A 17518-nucleotide genomic window follows, 5' to 3' on the forward strand; every position below is an offset into this window, starting at 1 on the left:
CATTTTAGAACTGGGAATTTATGCCAAAAATTCAACAATGTGAAAAGAGTTATGTGTACAAAAATCCTCACTGCAGTGATTTTTTGGGTTTTTTTGGTCTTTTTTTGTTTTTGAGATGGGGTCTCCCTCTGTTACCCAGGCTGGAGTGCAGAGGCGCCAACTCGGCTCACTGCAACCTCTGTCTCCCAGGTTCAAACGATCCTCCCACCTCAGCCCCCTTGCCTCCGAAGTAGCTGGGACTACAGGCACATGCCACCACGCCTGCTTAATTTTTTGTATTTTTAGTAGAGATGGGGTTTTGCCATGTTGGCCAGGCTGGTCTCAAACTCCTGAGCTCAAGAGATCTGCCCACCTTGGCCTCCCAAAATGCTGGGATTACAAGCATGAGCCACCATGCCCAGACTTCATTACAGCATTTTATTTTTTTTAAAGGGAAAAATTTTAAATGACCTAAATGTTCTAAAGTAGCGAAATGATTAACTGAAGTTTGCCCCATGCGTTCAGTGGAATACAATATAGCCTTTTAAAAAGTGTATAAAAATGTATGGCAAATAAAAATGCCTGTGACAAAATGTTAACTTTAAAAAGCAGAATATGTAACTGCAATATTCAGAATATATAATTCATAGTATGAATATAATTATGTGAAAAAACACATGCATACAAATATGTGAAAGGCAGGCCTTCCGCCAATGTGTGCAAGGCCTGGGGTGGGGTATAAATGGAGACAACATGCCAAATGCCTAAATATTAAAAAGTAATAATTCAAGCTAACAAGCTGTCAAATCAAATATTTCACCTTCCTACCTTGTGATACATTAAGATATATATTGTAATCCCTAGGGTAGCCAGTAAGAAAATAACTCAACAATTATAGGGTAAAAATGAACAACAAAATTAAAATGGTTTACTAGAAGAATATAAGTTTAACATAAAAGAAAGCAATAAAGGAGCAACATAGAAACAAAACAGACATGAGACATGTAAAGAATAAAGAGCAAAATGATAGATATAAATCCAATAATATCAATAGTTACTGTTATTGAGTGAATGTTTGTGTCCTCCACTGTAAATGTATATGTTAAAGCCCTAATTCCCAATATGATGGTATTTGGTGGTAGGGCCTTTGGAAGGTATTAGGTTTAGATAAGGTCACGGTGGTGGGGATGTGATGGGATTAGTATCCTTATAAGAATTGGAAAAGAGACCAGAGGTCTACATTTGAAGACACAGCAAGAAGGCAGCCTTCTGCAAGCCAGGACAAGAGCCCTCACCGGGAATTGAAATTTCTAGCACCTTGATCTTGGACTTCCCAGCCTCCAGAACTGTGAGAAATAAATGTCTATTGTTTAAGCCACTCAGTCTGTGGTGTTTTATTATAGCAGCCCAAGCTAATCAAGACAACTACATTAAATTATAACAGCATTATTTATAATTACCCCAAACGCGAAATAACCTAAATGTCTGTCAAATAGTGAATGGATAAACGATGGAATACTAGTCAGCAATTTAAAAGGAACAAACTACTGATAGTTACTTCCATGTGAACAAACTTCAAAAACACTATGCTGAGTGAAGGAATCCAGATGCAAAAGATGACATGTTATGTGATTTCACTGACACAACATGTCCAAAACAGACAAATCTACAGTGGTTGGTGGGGACTGGCAGTGTAACAGGGATTGACTGCAAATGGCCACAAGGGGTTATTGGGAGGTGATGGAAGTGTTCTATCTACAATTGGATTATGGTGATTGTTATGGTGATGAACAACCCTGTACATTTACTAAAAATCATTGCACATTTAAAATGGATGAAATGTATGGTACATGAATTATGCCTCAATAAAACTGTTTTTAAATGCTAAAGTTAAAAAATATTGTGTGCTTATGATAACATCAAGAAATGAAAAGACAGCTCATTAACTCTTTAAAGTACACGCATGTTTTTTCTGTGATATGTGGTTCAGCTAGGTGCATTTTCTGGCTTCCCATAACACAGGGCTTCACAAACTTTTCCTTAAAAATCCGGATAATAAATACCTTCAACTCTGCAGAGGTATCTGTTGCAATGACTCAACTCTGCTGCTGTTGTTCAGTGAATGAGTGTTGCTGTGTTCCAATAAATCTTTATTTACAAAAACAGACCACTGGCCGGAGAGCTGTAGTTTATCAACCCCTGACAGTGTTTCCCACTGACAAAATCACACAAGAGCAAATGCAAGATCTACATTATGCTTATATTGTTCCCTGATATACCAGTCATGTTGGAACAGGTTCTCATTTCCAAAACAAGCATCATGGCAGAACAGACTGAACTTGATTGCAGTTATGAGAGGGAAATGACCTAGTGCCTGTAAAGTCCCAAGTCACTGAGAGATTGGTGGCCCATGGATGTTTGTGATTATTATTAGCTATGTTTTATGGTTGTTGTTGGCATTACATTTGACTATTTATGTGATACACTTAGAACAGTGCTTGTGGCCAGGTGTGGTGGCTCACCCCTGTAATCTCAGCACTTTGGGAAGCTGAGGCGGGTGGATCACCTGAGGTCAGGAGTTCAAGACCCGCCTGACCAACATGGTGAAATCCCATCTCTACTAAAAATACAAAATTAGCTGGGCATGGTGGCACATGCCTGTAATCCCAGCTACTTGGGAGGCTGAGGCAGGAGAATCACTTGAACCTGGGAGGTGGAGGTTGCAGGAGCGAAACGCCATCTCAACAACAACAACAATGAAAAGGACAGTGCTTGCAATTTAGTTATTTTTTAAAGACTCCTTTTTGGAGTAATTTTAGGTTCACGGCAAAATTGCAAGGAAGGTGCAGAGCTTTCCCATATACCCCCTGCCCTCACACTTGCATAGCCTCCCGTACTACCACTATCCCACTCCCACCCCCAGAGTGGTGCATTTGTTATAATTGATGAACCTACAATGACGAATCATCACGCAAAGTCTGTATGTTACATTAGGGTGCACTCTTGGTGCTGCACATTCAATGGTTTTGCACTAATGCATACTGACATGTATCCATCATTATAGTATCATACGGAATAGTTTCACTGCCCTAAATATCCCTAGCCTCCACCTATTCATCTTTCCCATCCCGCTAACTTCTGATAACCACTCATCTTTTTACTGTTTCCATAGTTTTGCCCTTTCCAGAATGTCATATAGTTGGAATCATTCCATAAGGAGCCTTTCAGATTGGTTTCTTTCACTTAAAACCTAGCAATTTAAAAATAAAAGCAGCCACCATTTTCATCAAATCTAAGACCTATAGCTTATAAAATTATGGTAAAATACACATAAAATTTACCGTCTTAATCATTTTACAGTGCACAATTTGGCAGCAGTTAGTACATCCACAGTGTTGTGCAGCCATCACAGCTGTATCATTTCAGAACATTTTTATTATCCCCAAAGGAAACCCCATTCTTATCAGGTAGTCATCCCCCTCCTCCGTCTCCTAGTCTCTGGAAGATACTTTAAAAAAAAAAAATCACTTCTTCAAACATTTGAGATTACACAGTACTTACAATCAAAAACATCTTTTTCTTTTTCTTTTTTTTTTTTTTTTTTTTCAGGGCAGGGTCTCACTCTGTTGCCCAGGCTGGTGTGCAGTGGCACATTCACAGCTCATTACAGCCTCGACTTCCTGGACTCAAGTGAGCCTCCCACCTCAACCTCCCTGGTAGCTGGGACCACAGGCATGTACCACCACACCTTGCTAATTTTTGTATTTTTTATAGAGATGGGGTTTCTTCATGTTGCCCAGGCTGGTCTCAGGCGATCCGCCCACCTTAGCCTCCCGAAGTGTTGGGCTTACAGGTGGTATGAGCCACCACACCCAGCCCCCAAAAAATCTTATAATTGTTGTTTATCCTATGGCGTTCCCACATAGTTGTCATTGCCTGAATAAGCGTAAATTTGGTCTTTGCTCTTTAGAGCTATGAGTTCTAACTGAATGCATAATTTTGTCATTCCTACATATTTTATGTGTTGAGTTTAACTGCCTCTAAACTGCCTTCAAGAATGCTATGGCTCAACAAAGAAATGAAGATTCGTTGAATGTGAAGAAGAACGTGAAACCAAGCGGCAGGGCATAAACTCGATATTAATGGGCAAATATTTACCAACAGAGGCACCGCCAGAGTCTGTGCCTCTTCCAGAATCACAACCAGGTACTTTATGGGACAGGAAAGGAAGATATAAACAGATGAAGTTGTGTTATGTTTTGTTACTGAGATATGTCTGAAAAGACGGCATGTCACAAATCAAGCAAGGCAACCAAGGGCCAGAGGAATTGTGAAATCCCTTGGAATAGCTAATAAACGATTTCAAAGTAAAGGGAGGTTGGTGTATCTGGTTCATGTATCACGTGAGACTATCGTTAAGGTATTATGATTCAGTTTAATGGCAGTATATTTTTTCTTGAGAGTACATAAAATAACAGTACATATTACAATTGATAGCACCTTAAAATGATAATATAACATTATTATCATCATCACATTGCATTGTTATTTCCACTTACTTGTCTGTTCCTCCCACTGAACTGTCAATGTTTTGAAGAAAAGGAATTTCTCTTATTTGCTACTGTATCCTCAATGCCTTGACAAATGTCTGGTATGTAGCAGGAGCCAACAAATGAACAAACACAATTCATTTGGGAGATGAAGCTCACAAATTTAATTAGTCTTAACACCTGGTTTTAAGGTTGCTGTGAAAATTAAATGAAAAACAGCTTTTAAAACCTCGCCTATTACAGGGCTTGGCACAAAGTAACTACTCAATAAAGACTCATTGGTTGGTTGTTGTTTTTGTACCAGTTAGGATAGTATTTGGCTAAAGTGACAGAAGACCCAAAATATAATGGTGTAAATGAGAGAGAAGTTGATTATCCCTTCAGATAAGCAAAGTGTAGAAGTAAACATCCCAGGTATGGGAAGATCCATGACCACCAGCATCTCAAGTTCCTTAGTTGTATTATTGTGCCATTCTCACACACAGCATCTACCTTATGACCCAAAATGGCTGTTTGAGCTCCAGCCATCATGTTCACATTTCAGTTGGAAGGAAGTAGAAAAGGACGGCAGAAGAATGGTACCTCACCATTTATCAATACTTTCTCAGAGTCGTAATGACACTCTGTTTAGCTCCCATTGATCAGAACTTGACTACATCTAACATATGGTGTCTAGAAAATTCAGGCTTTTGTTCCTACACACTTTAGATGTTCAAAAAACAAGCAACTGTTACCAGGACAGACCCCAAAGCTTGGAAGGGGAGGGCTTGGAGTTTGCACTTCCTCATGCCTGCTCCAGGTGGCTCACTACTTGTGGATCCCCTTGGGTGGGCATGGGATGTGGGGGGTGAAGGCACACAGATAGTCCTAGGATGTGAGACAGTGACAGGAAAAATTGGGGGAGGGCAGACCTGGATTGTCCCAGTGCCTGTTCCCCTCCCACCCCCACCAGGAAGCACCCTGTGTCAGTGTCCTGTGCTAGCCAGGGGCCACTCCTGGGACCTCTGAGCCTACTATAGTCAAGTCAGCAGGTTGCTAGGCTGACTCTGGAACAGGTCAAGCCCTCGGGGGCATATGCCTTCTTCACATTGCTGCGGGAGTCTCTGTGGCAGAAGCCAGAGGCCACAATAGGTGAGGGTGTAGAGGGGTGCAGAGTGCAGGGCAGGGTTGACCTTGGTCCAGGTCAGGCCTGGAGTCTCACCAGGCTGCTGCCTCTCCTACAGAGGGGCCAACAAGGTTGAAATACCATCTGAGTCATCTTGGGCTGCCACAACAAAATATGGTAGACCAGGTGGCTTTAAACAATCAGGGTTTATTCCTCACAGGGTTCTGGAGACTGGGAAGTCCAAGATCATGGTGCTGTCTGATTCAGTTTCTGGTGAGGGCTCTCTGTCTGGCTTGCAGTTGGCTGTCTTCTTGTTGTGTCCTCACATGGCAAGGCAGACAGCACTCTGGCTTCTCTTCCTCTTCTCATAAGGGCACTAATCCCATCATGGGGGCCCCACCCTCATGATCTCATCTAAACCTAATTGCCTCCCAAAGGCCCCATCTTCAAATACCATTACCTTGGGGGTTAGGGCTTCACCTAATCTCCAACATGCATTCCATAGCAGACATCTAATTCCATCTGGACCCCTGCTTTGGCCCTGGGTTCCTGCTTTGTCCCTATACTTGGCTGTCCCTTCAGGACATGCCCCATGGCTGGTGGACTTCTGCTCTAGAAGTGTCGGGCAGGGGAGCTGCACCAGGCTGGTGCCTCTGCTGAATGCACAGAGACTGCCCTGGAGGCGGGAGGGTGGCAGCTGCGAGGGTAGGCAGACCCTGCAGCCACATGTCAAGCCCACCAGGTTTTATTGTGATGATAAAACCACATAGTGCCTTCTCTTTCCGTTTTTTTCATGAGATTGCTGCAAAGTGGGTTGTTAAGAGGAGAACTCTGGAGGGGAAGGAGAGTCCGAGAACTGGTCAGAGAGAGACAGGACAAAGAGGCACAGAGTGAGAGGGAGGCAGAGAGTGGCATGAGGACCTGGAGAGAGTGGGGGACACAGGCATAGACACAGAGAAAGAAGGAGCCAGAGATAGAAAACAGAGTGACAAGGTGGCAGAGATCCAGAGACACATGGAGAGGTGAGGTCAGCAACGCAATGCAGAGAGCACTTGAGGCAAGTGAGGCAGAACAAGGAGGATGGGGAGGATGGGGCATTGGGTGAGGGGAGGCAAAGGGCATGGGGGCCCCATCCTTCTCAGAGGCCCCTTCCCCAACCCAACCCATCCCAAGAGAGGCAGAAACAGCAGCACCCAGGGCAGAGCTGCCCACTGGACATCCGTGTCTCCCCACACTCTTACCTGGCTGCCTGTCTCCTCCAGCCCAACACCTCACCTCGAAGTTAGGGGACCAGGGCTTGAGTGAGGAGGGCTGTAGGACCCCGAGGTCCCAGCTCACAGGGTGGCTGATGTCATGGGTCCAGTATGGCCAGGCCTACAGGCTGGGGATGAGGACCTCTGAAGCCCCTCGTAGCCCCCAGGCTGCCTGGACTGCAGTGAGGACTCACTCACACTTATGTGCTGTTGGCAAGGAGATAAGATGAAGGCTCAGGGCTGACGGGGTGGTGAAGAGAGTGCTCAGATCACCCTCAGACATCAGCGATGAGTCACCTTCCCTTGGGAGAATGTGGGCTTCCTGACCCAGGTGGCTGTGAAACATGCCCACCGTGAAGTGGATCAGTGGCCAGGCTGTTCCCTGAGAGCAGTCCCTGCAGGGCAGGGCAGGACCCAGGGTCCAGGCCTGGCAGGGGCAGGGAGGTGGCTTCCCTAGGACAGAAGTTCTGCTGGGGAGCCCCAGATGGCAGGAGCTTGGTTCTGGACCCAGGATTGGACGTGACCAGAAGCGACCAGGCAGGGCAGGAGACTAGTGTGTGTGCGTGCATGTGTGTGTGTGCACACATGTATGTGTGTTTGCATGTGTGAGTGTATGAGTGTGTGTGCATGTGTGTGAGTGTAAGCGTGTATGAGTGTGTGTTAGTGTGTGTCAGAGTGTATATGTGTGTTTGTGCCTGTGAAAGTGTGTGAATGTGCATGACTGTGTGTATGTGAGTGTCTGAGTGTATGTGTGTGTATGTGAGCATGTATGAGTCAGTCTAGCGCCAGCACTGTGCACACATACACTGTGTGTGTTTGTGTGTGTGTGGTGTGTGTAGGGGTGCTGGCTGTCAGGGGATCACAGAAAATAGGACAGGAAAACCCACCATAAGTCAGAGGGTGAGGACGGAGGAGAAGCAAGTTCACCTGCAGAAGTGGGCGGGGCCACCTCCTCCCTCTGCCTGCTTCCCCACGCGTCCTCAAGTGAGTGTCGGAGCGAGGCCCTTGGCACTGGCTCTGAGCCATCATGGGGAGTGGCTGGAGCTGCTGTGGCACCTCCTCAGGAAGTTCCCTGGAGCAAGGAAAGATAACAGTGTTGTTCATAAACGAAGATGGTGGTGAGGGAGGCTGGGGCTGACAGGTCCTCCGAGATCGGCTGGTCTGACCCTTGCAGTGTATAGAGAGGGGCAGGCACTCGCCCAGGTCCATCTCCTGAAGCCCTGTTGGCTACCCTTCCACCGCCTCATAGCGTCTCTCCTCCGACTTGCCCATGTCTTTCCTGTCTCGTCTCAATGGCTCTCACAACAGCCCTGAGATGTGGGTAGGGTTGTTCCCATTTTACCAGTAGGAAAACTGAGGCCCAGTAGGTGACCTGCACACACTCGGGCCATCTGAGGCAGAGCTGGGCTAGCACTGACAGGGGTCTGGGCTCCCTGCTCAGCGCTCTCTCCACCTCGGCTGTGATGAGGCGGCTCATCTTCCACGGTGGGTGGCCCTCACTAAGCTCACATCCCCAGGCTTCCCTCCCCACCTCTCAGCCCCAGGCAGAACCTCCCTGTTGTGGCAGAGAAGGCGATCAACTCTGAGTGGAGCCCCCACTCTGTCTCTCTGACTGGACCACTCCTTCATCTGAGAGATTCATTCCTTTGGCAGAAGTCTTCTTTTCCATGAGCCACTCTTAAATCTGCCCCCGCTTCCTCACCGTCTGCCCCAAGCCATCCTCAGTTCCTGACACCTCAGTGTGGGTGAGTGTGTCAGCCACTAGCCTTCCGTGGCAGGAGGCTTTGGGGGAGCCACAGCACGGTGACGCACGGGCTAATGTGCAATGAGAATATTTTAGATCTGAGTTATTCTTCCAAGACTGGAACGTGTGGCTGCCAGAGGCCAGAGGGCACTGGTTCCCGAAGAGGGGAAAGGAAAGGGAGAAGAGTATTGAAAGGGCAGAGAAGATGGCAGGGTGGGGCAAGGACAACCTAGCAGAACTCGAGACATCCTAAGGGCTGGCCTTAGCAGGCCACTGCCCTCTGATGCACAGGGTCAGTCCCTCCCAGGCCCTGGAAGCCCACTTTTGCCCTCTCAGGAGCCCCCGCCCCCAGCACGTTTCTGCAGCACCAGTAACACGTTTCTATTTACCCCTGATTCCCCTGTGTGGCCCATTCCACCCCACCAAAGTGGGCCTGCGCACCAGATGTGTCCCTCACTCCACTAGGAGATGTGTGGGAGGCAGGGGCAGTCCCATTACCTCATCCCCTAGATCCCAGGCTAGGGGATCACGGAAACAGGATGGCAGGGCCCTGAATTCATCAACCACCTGCAAACCTGCCCGTCTGGGTTGGGTGCCCAAATCCTGTTTGGGGCCAGCTGGGCCAGGGCCCTTGCATAGACAGCACTCAAGAAGGAAGGGCAGCCCAGAGGAGAGGCCCAAGGGTGGCCGGTGAGCAGCCAGAGGGTGACACCGTGGGTAGCTGCCCTCCCCTGCAAGGCAGCCTTTTTAGTTTGTCAAGTAGAGTCAGATGGGTGGGGGAATGGCGGGGGCGGCGCTCAGTTCTGAGACCTGGAGAGGCTGAAACAGCTCTGCCTTTAGGGCTTTTGCAGAAGCGCATCCTTCCCAGAGCAACCAGATGAAACTCAGCGGCCCTTAGGACAACCGCTTCCCTCAATGAACCTCCTCCCAAGAAGCTAGCTGTTGTGCCGGTTAGCCACCACCCCAGACACAGTCCCTGCATGGGGCAGAGTTTCTGAGCAAGCCATCCAGGAGGAGGCCAGCCCCCTCCTGCCCGCTATCTGGTTGCCTCCCAATTCCCGGTCTAAGCCCTTGGAGCAGGTCGTAGATGTGGTTTTGCAAATCACCTGGCACCAGTCATAATAGCTTTATGCGGAAAGAACTGCCTGGACCCTTTCTTTCCTCCAACGAGCTCTGAGAGAGGCAGGTGCCAGAGCTCCTCGGGATGACACCTGCCTCTCTCAGAGCTCCTTTGGTATCCTGGATCTCAAGGCAGGATTTCTTCATTCATTCAGTAAACATTTATTGAGTGCCTGCTGTGTACCAGGCTTTGATAATGCAGGGGATATACAGTCCCAACCCTTGCAGAGCCTTAGGAGTAACCCATGATTACAATCAAATTGGCGAGAACAGGGAGTTCTGGGAGCTCTTGGGGACCCTGATTCAGTACTAGGGGTCAGGGAAGATCGCCTTAGAACATGGACACCTAAGACAACGGCCGAATGATGTTCGTTAAGCAAGAGGGGAGCAGGGAAGAGCCTTCCAGGTAGAGAGGATGGCCTTGCAAAAGTGGTGGTGCTTTCCAGAAACTGCTCCCAGAGCAGGCGCTGGAGAGAGAGGGACGCGGAGATACCCAAGAGCCACTCACAGAGGGCCTTGCAAGCCTGGCGTGTTTACACCTGTCTCCAGTCTTCAGCCAGAATTTTTCTGGGCCTCCAACTCCAGCAGGAAATCCAGTGGGAAAGAGTTATTTCCTGCCCTCAGAGAGAAGAAGAAAACAAAAACCCCAGCAATTTCTGCCTAACCCCAGAATGTGAAAGTTGACTCCTGCTGGCTGGGGTGACAGAGGATGAGAGACTTTTCTCTTTCAAAAACAGCGCTTATGCTTTTCTGTTTAGAAAGGTAACACGCGCCCTATGTAGAAAAGTGTAGAGAGGAAGGTAAAATCACTTAGAATCTTCATGTGGAGATAACCAATAAAATATTTTGTTTTTCCTTCCAGTCTTTTTTTTTTTTAATGCACTTTTGCATTTGTTACATAGCTGTGGCAAAACTATATATGCAATTTATTACCTGTCTTGTTCCCTTAATGTCTGTTTTAATGTTATTACAAATTCTTCGTGGTGTTTTTTTTTTCAAACGGAGTCTTGCTCTGTTGCCTAGGCTGGAGTGCAGTGGCGCAATCTCAGCTTACTACAACCTCTGCCTCCCGGGTTCAAGCGATTTTCCTGCCTCAGCCTCCTGAGTAGCTGGGACTACAGACGTGCGCCACCACCCCTGACTAATTTTTGCATTTTTAGTAGAGATGGGATTTCACCATGTTGGTCAGGCTGGTCTTGAACTCTTGACCTCAGGTGCTCCACCCGTCTCAGCCTCCCAAAGTGTTGGGATTACAGGGGCGTGAGCCACTGTGCCCAGCCAAATTCTTCATTTTTAAGGGCTGTATAGTATGCTGCCATATGGCTGTATCATAGTTTACTGACGTTCCCTCCTGGGCACCCTTCCCATTGTGGTTTTCCTGGACTTTTCTAGGGTTCCCCCTCAGCCCACAAGACCCCAGCCCTCAGCAGCCCCAGAACAGCAGTGCCAGAGCCAGCCAGGCTTTGGAGTCACCTGCGGGGGCTGGGGAAGGCTCACAGGCTTCGAATAAGAATTGAGAATGTGGGGCTGGGCGTCTACATTTTTAAAAAGCCCCTCAGGATGCTGTGAAGCCACTCCCAGATCAGCATTTGGAAGATGCCGTTTTAAAACCTTCTAGGCTGCATAGCACCTGCATAGCCACATGGATTTGATATAGCTCATTTTAAATTAGACAAATCACACCTATTTTGCAGAATTGCTGGGAAAAATAGAGATATGGCTTGTGAAGCTCAGGGTCTGGCATACCTTAGGTGCTCAAAAAAATTGTAACTGCAGTTGTCATAATTCCAGGCAGAAGTCTTTGCATTGTGTCCCACTCAGAAGGACACTCTTGGTTCCTATACCCATCCCAGGAAGGGATTGCCTGCCTTAGGACCCAGTTCTCCTCATTCTCTTTTGCATCAAATACAGAATCTATGCTCACCTTTTCACGAACACATCTACTGTAGGGCAGTCAATAGAAAAAATCAAGCTGGGAGCAGTGCCTCATGCCTGCGTAAATGGGTGGCTCATCCCAGCACTTTGGGAGGCTGAGGCGGGAGGATTGCTTGAGGTCAGGAGTTCGAGACCAGCCTGGGCAACATAGTGAGACCTCATCTCTACAAATAATAAAAGTAAAAAAAAAAAATTAGCTATTGTGGTGGTTCACACCTGTAGTCCTAGCTACGAGGGAGGTTGAGGCCAGAGGATCGCTTGAGCCCAGGAGTTGGAGGCTGCAGCATGAGCTATGATCACACCATCACGCTCCAGCCCGAGTGACAGAGACTCTGTCTCAAAAAAAAAAAAAAGTGACCCAAATCAGAACACATTGCCCATGAGCCAGAATATGTATAGTCAGGACTGTTCTGTATGGCATATGGTATTAGATGACCAGGAAGGACCTGCAATGGGTGGAGAGGTTCTAAACAGACGGTGAGGGGCTGTCGGAATCCCTCCTCCTATCTAATCAAGGAGGAGGTCAAACGTGAGGAAGGAAAAGAGGGAAATTAACCTTTATGAAAGTGTCAGCTCCAAGTGTAGTGTGGTTGTCGTGGTACAAACCAGCGGTACAAACTGTTACTGGTTGCTGATGAGCTGAGCACAGACATTGAGAGTGAGCACCTAGAACAATTTTATAGCAATTTTACATTGACATTACCACGGTACCCAAGTGTGTGATCGTTTTTTTGGAAAATAACTTTTATTGCATTTTACAAAAGCATTGATCTGTGACTGATTATATATTTTAAAAATTGATTCTCCACCACAGAGAGCTTGAGAGGCACTGACTTAGAGACTGATATTATGAGATCTCACACCACCTCTGCAGGGTCTTGAATTAGGGATTCCGTCACTTCTCCTATTGCCCCTCTCAGGAAGACAGCACCCATCCCATGCTTGCTTGCCAGGCTTTGGCCAGAGGAAGGCAGCCCTGTTCCCGGGTCCCCCATCCCACATCAACCACAAGGCAGGGGTCAAGACTCCCCAGGAAGAACCCAGGCAGAGTTTGGAGGATCTAGATTTCCCTAGGAGGACAGGGGTGTGAGACCCCCAGGACAGACCGATGTAGGAGGACTGGCATGTTCCTGAAGCTTTACGGGAAGGAAATTCCCTAGATAACTTCTGCCCTTCGGTTTAGAATCACCCCTCCTCATCAGGGAGCTTTCTCTTGTGTCTGATCTCAGTCCCTGCTGCTGGAGCTGAAGTCCTGCTCCATGCTGAGGCTGGTGCTAGCTGCTCTGGGGGCACATGCAATGGAGATATTTTTGTTAAGCACTTACTCTCATTAACTCATTTACTTTTCCTATGATCTCATGAGATAGGTCCTATTTTTATCCTCATTGCACAGGAGAATCTCAAGGAGGTTAAGGGACTGGCTTAAAATCACACAGCTAATAAGTAGGTCGGCCGCCAGCCTGCCCTACTCCAGGACCTGAGCCCCGAACCACAGTCTGACACTGTGACCTGCTTTCAAGAAGCTTACAGTGTAGTTGGGTCTATGAGACCCTTGAAGAATCCCAGCAGAAGCAGGTAGTCCAGAGTGTGTGGCCCAGGAACCTAGAGGAAGGAGCGACTCTGGGAGGAGGCAGCCAGCCCCAGGCCTTGCTCCTGGCTCCCCGTGCTCCCTCGGGAGGATGCTCATATCCTGTGTTTCTGCCTCCTCCCTCCCCAGATGTGATCTCACTCCTCCTCTCCCTGGAGGCCTCAGAAAAGTGGCTATTGTCTCCTCCCACACAGAGAGCTTGGGGACCCATGAGACCCCTCTCACTCTTTCAGGGGCAGCTCAGGTTCCCAGCAGTGATAGGGTTGGGTGGTGCCCCTCAGCCTTCCAACTGCACCTTTTATATGGGTTTTTCCTTCCAGAAGGGTCTGCATTAGGAATCTAGAGGAAGGAGCCCTGCTGGAGTCCTTCCTCTTTCCCATTCTCCTGTTCCCTACCCCCTACTTCTGGTATTCCCTGCTCTTTGGATGGGGCAGAACAGGGCAGAGCAAGTGATATTAGGAGAGCCCAGCCAGTGTCCTGCTGTCTTAAGCTCTCAGTGGCAAGTCACTGAAACTCTCAATGTGCTCATCTAGTAAAGGGGAGTTTGATGATCCAATAGGAAATGGCTGTGGAAGCTCTGCTAGCTCTAAGTGGCTCTGTCTGGTTTGGCTTCCCTCTCATTCTAGGCTTATTCAATTCTTTTTTTTTTTTTTTTTTTGGACGGAGTTTTGCTCTTTTGCCCAGGCTGGAGTGAAGTGGCACGATCTCGGCTCACAGAAACTTCCACCCCCTGGGTTCAAGCGATTCTCCTGCCTCAGTCTCCCGAGTAGCTGGGATTATAGGTGCCTGTCACCATGCCCAGCTAATTTTTTTATTTTTTTTATTTTTAGTAAAGACGGGGTTTCACCATGTTGGCCAGGTTAGTCTTGAACTCCTGACCTCAGGTGATCTACCTGCCTCGGCCTCCCAAAGTACTAGAATTATAGGCGTGAGCCACTGCGCCTGGCCGACTTACTCAATTCTTCCAGCCTCCAAAGCTCGGCTCAAGTCCACTGCCTCCAGGAGGGTGTCTCTGACTACACAAGTCTGGACCCAGTCCTCAGCCTGGAGGGGTTATTGTCCACACTTAGTGACACGAGGCTGTGTTCCATCAGCCCTAGAGAGCCATGGGGACACCAGCCAACCCTATCATGACCACGGGCTGGAATCCGCCATGCTGCCCCACAGCCCCAGGCCCCATACAAGCTCAGGCCTGCTCTGCTCAGAACTTCTATGCTTTAGGACTTGATGGTTTTTCATGTGCTTTACCTGGGAACACCAGATACGGGGGAATCTCTTAACTCAAAGGGAGACAGTTTGAGAAGAGATCTTTGTTCTTCTCACCACGCTGGTGAGGAAACTAAGGAAGGACCTGGGCAAGGTCACAGAACTGGTTTATGGATTGCAGAGTCAGGACTCGACCCGAGTTCGATGCTCCCAATATACCGCAGGCTGCCACATTTGCCCAGGGCCTGAAGAAAGCCACACAACACAAGCGTGTGCACCTGGGGCTCATTAGACCTCTCAGTGGGCTTTTGCCTTTTCTTTGCTTCACCAATTGCTCCTCCTGGCATTCCCAACCTCTCCCAGAACCCTCCCGCAGCCCCACAGGGAGCCGGGCAGAGACAGTGATGGCTGGAACAGACCCTACACACTACATATATGGGGATCCCAGGCCGCAGCGGGTGCGGCTTTGCTCTTGGCAGGACAAACAGTCCTGGTTCCGAAAGGCCCCAGCGGCCAGGACAGAGTTTTAAATAGCCAGCGACAGGCTGATTGTGAGGCCCGGTTTAAATTAGTTGTCAGGGCTTCATTGAATCAGGTTTAATCGTTGATTGGTGCTGAAATGATGAATGAGATGTGGCTTTAAATAGGAAGCATAAGTGTTTCAACCTCACCCTGGGCTGGAACTGCAGGCATGATCTGGTGTCCTCTTATTCAAGTTCTCTGGAGGAGGAGAGGCAAGAGGAGGAGCGACTGAGTGGCCTGGGCTGGCCTGGGCTGCTGCACCTGCTGCTGGGTGGGCTAGTGTTCCAGGACAGATATAAAGATCACCTGATGGAGGCTCAGGGAAGTAAGGTCTCAATAATTCAATCGATCAATCCTTCTTCAACCCATCTGTCCACCATTTTCCTTATAATCCTTTGACCAAGGGTGCTTATTCCCATCTGTGCCTTTGGAGGGGTCCCCAGACCAATCTTGCTGGAGTTGACAGAGGAAGTCGGGGGACAAGGCAGAGAGGAAAAGTCCACCATTCTTGGGAGGTCCTGCATTTGGAACTCATTCTGTCCCTCATCAACTGTATGACTTTGAAAAGTCATATGAGCTCTCTGAGCCTCAGTTTCCACATCTGTAAACTAAGACAAAGCTTGCCCTACTCCCTCCTCCAAGGAGCTGTTGAGGGATCATGAGGGTTAAGGTGGGAAGGCGCTCTGAAAGCTGTGATCGCCGCATTACTGATGACTGATCGGCACCTCCCCTGCCTGGCCCTGGGCCAAGCTGGGGTCAATGGAGGGTGGAGTGTGAATGGGGAAAGGGAGCCCTCTATGTGCCTTTTGGAGCCCATGGACTCCCCTCACTGGCCCCCAAAAGGTCACTGCCTACTCAGTGGTGGTTTGGTACCTTCCCCAGGGTTGCTGGACAGTTCCAGTTCTCTGGGCCAGGGCCGGGTTCCCCACCCACCCTTCTCACCTGGTACCTCCCTGGTGGGTTCCCCCGGCTGCATCTTCCATCTCCAGCTTCCTCTCCACTTGGCCCCTGGAGCCAAGTGGGGCAGTCAGAAGAGAGGGCAAGAGAAGCCCCACAGAGCCAGGGTTGTAAACGCCAGTCTTCTTGGTAGAGGAAGCTGGAGGGCTGATTTCTGGGTTTGCCTCTCAAAGCTGGAAGAATGACAGCAGGTGGGAAGCAAGGACCAGCCACTGGTGAGGGAAAGCTGGGTAGCTCCAAGAAGGCACTGGAAACCTCCACAGTGGTGTTCCTGGGGCTCAGGGCTGCAGCAGCTGCTGCTAGTAATACCCTCCTGAGAGGGCCAGGTAGTAGCCCTCATACCCATGTCAGCTGGCTCCTGCCACCCCTGGCTACACCAGACTCAGCAGAGTCCTCTTCATTAAGAAGGCAACTGTCCTGAAATGCCACATTCTTCATGATGTCACTCCCCGAGTTGATCAGCAGCTCCCCATGGCCTGTGGGGTGGTGCCAAAGCCCCTGAGCTCACCTATGACAGTCCTCATGGTCAGCTCCACCTGTGGGTTTCCCCTCTCCACTTGTACTTTCAGCGGCAGAGGGGTGCACTGAGTGGACACAGGATTCCACACTGGAGTCCAAGCTCACATGTCTTGTTTTTGTTTTTTGAGACAGGGTCTTGCTGTGTCGCAGGCTCGCCCGTCTTGTCTTTGCTTCCTCACTAGCTGTTATCTGGTCCCAGCCTCCTCACCTGCTGGCATGAGGAATATTTGCCCCAGAGCAGGGCCATGAAGGGTTGGGAGGGGTTGGGAGTAGTTAGGAGATGGCCCCAGGACAGCAGCACAAGGTGCACCTGAGGAGCTCAGGAAGGGTGTGTTCAATTTCTTTCCTCAACTTGCAGGCTTGGTGGGATTGTTCAAGGAAAGAATCTACAGGGGGAAATGTGCTTCTGAAAACTTTTAAGAACTACACAAATTCTGGCCTCAGGAGCCCCCTTCTCCTGGATTTCAAGCAAAGGGGACTGTGCACTCCAGTAGGGCCTCCCAGCTGAGGTGTGGGCCACCTTCCTCCACCCCCAACATCCTCCGATTCCTACCCATTTCTCTCCCACCCTCCAGATCAGTGGCCTTCGGTTCCCTGTGGACACTAGCAGTCCTTTCTGCACCTGCACACCTTCTCTGCTCTCTGTCTTTGAGATGTGTGCCATTTCATCTTCTACCCTCAACTGTGTTTTGAGTGTTACCACCTCCAGGATGGGGAATTTGAATCACCCTTGTTATGTTGTAAAGGGTGGAAAGACTCCAGCTGACCCCAGGGTGCATGTGGAGGTAAAAAAGAGATAAAACACTTTTCTTTTGTTTTTTTGTTTTTGTTTTTGGTTTTGGTTTTTGGAGACAGAGTCTCACTCTGTCACCCAGACTGGAGTGCAGTGGCGTGATCTCGGCTCACTGCAACCTCCACCTCCCAGGTTCAAGCAATCTTCCCACCTCAGCCTCCCAAGTAGCTGGGACTACAGGCGTCCACCACCACACCTGGCTACTTTTTTTGTATTTTTAGTAGAGACAGAGTTTCACCATGTTGGCC

General features: G+C 48.8%; 1 protein-coding gene across 13 annotated transcripts in view; it reads right to left on the bottom strand.

The window, feature by feature from the left end:
• Positions 1 to 17518, bottom strand: part of SOCS5 (suppressor of cytokine signaling 5) — a 163896-nt gene that overhangs the window by 26481 nt on the left and 119897 nt on the right. For 8 of the 13 annotated variants that reach the window (XR_012422412.1, XR_012422414.1, XR_012422417.1 and 5 more), the window contains one exon: positions 7815 to 7959. The exons of the other annotated variants lie outside the window; for them this stretch is intronic. Coding sequence is in view for 1 of the 8 variants with exons in the window: in XM_074011848.1 (XP_073867949.1) it covers positions 7815 to 7916 (102 nt within the window). In the remaining 7 variants the exon portion in view is untranslated. The remainder of the gene's footprint in view (positions 1 to 7814; positions 7960 to 17518) is intronic. 13 annotated transcript variants of the gene reach the window in all.

The sequence above is a fragment of the Macaca fascicularis genome, chromosome 13, assembly GCF_037993035.2.
Source record: "Macaca fascicularis isolate 582-1 chromosome 13, T2T-MFA8v1.1".
Lineage (NCBI taxonomy): Eukaryota > Metazoa > Chordata > Mammalia > Primates > Cercopithecidae > Macaca > Macaca fascicularis.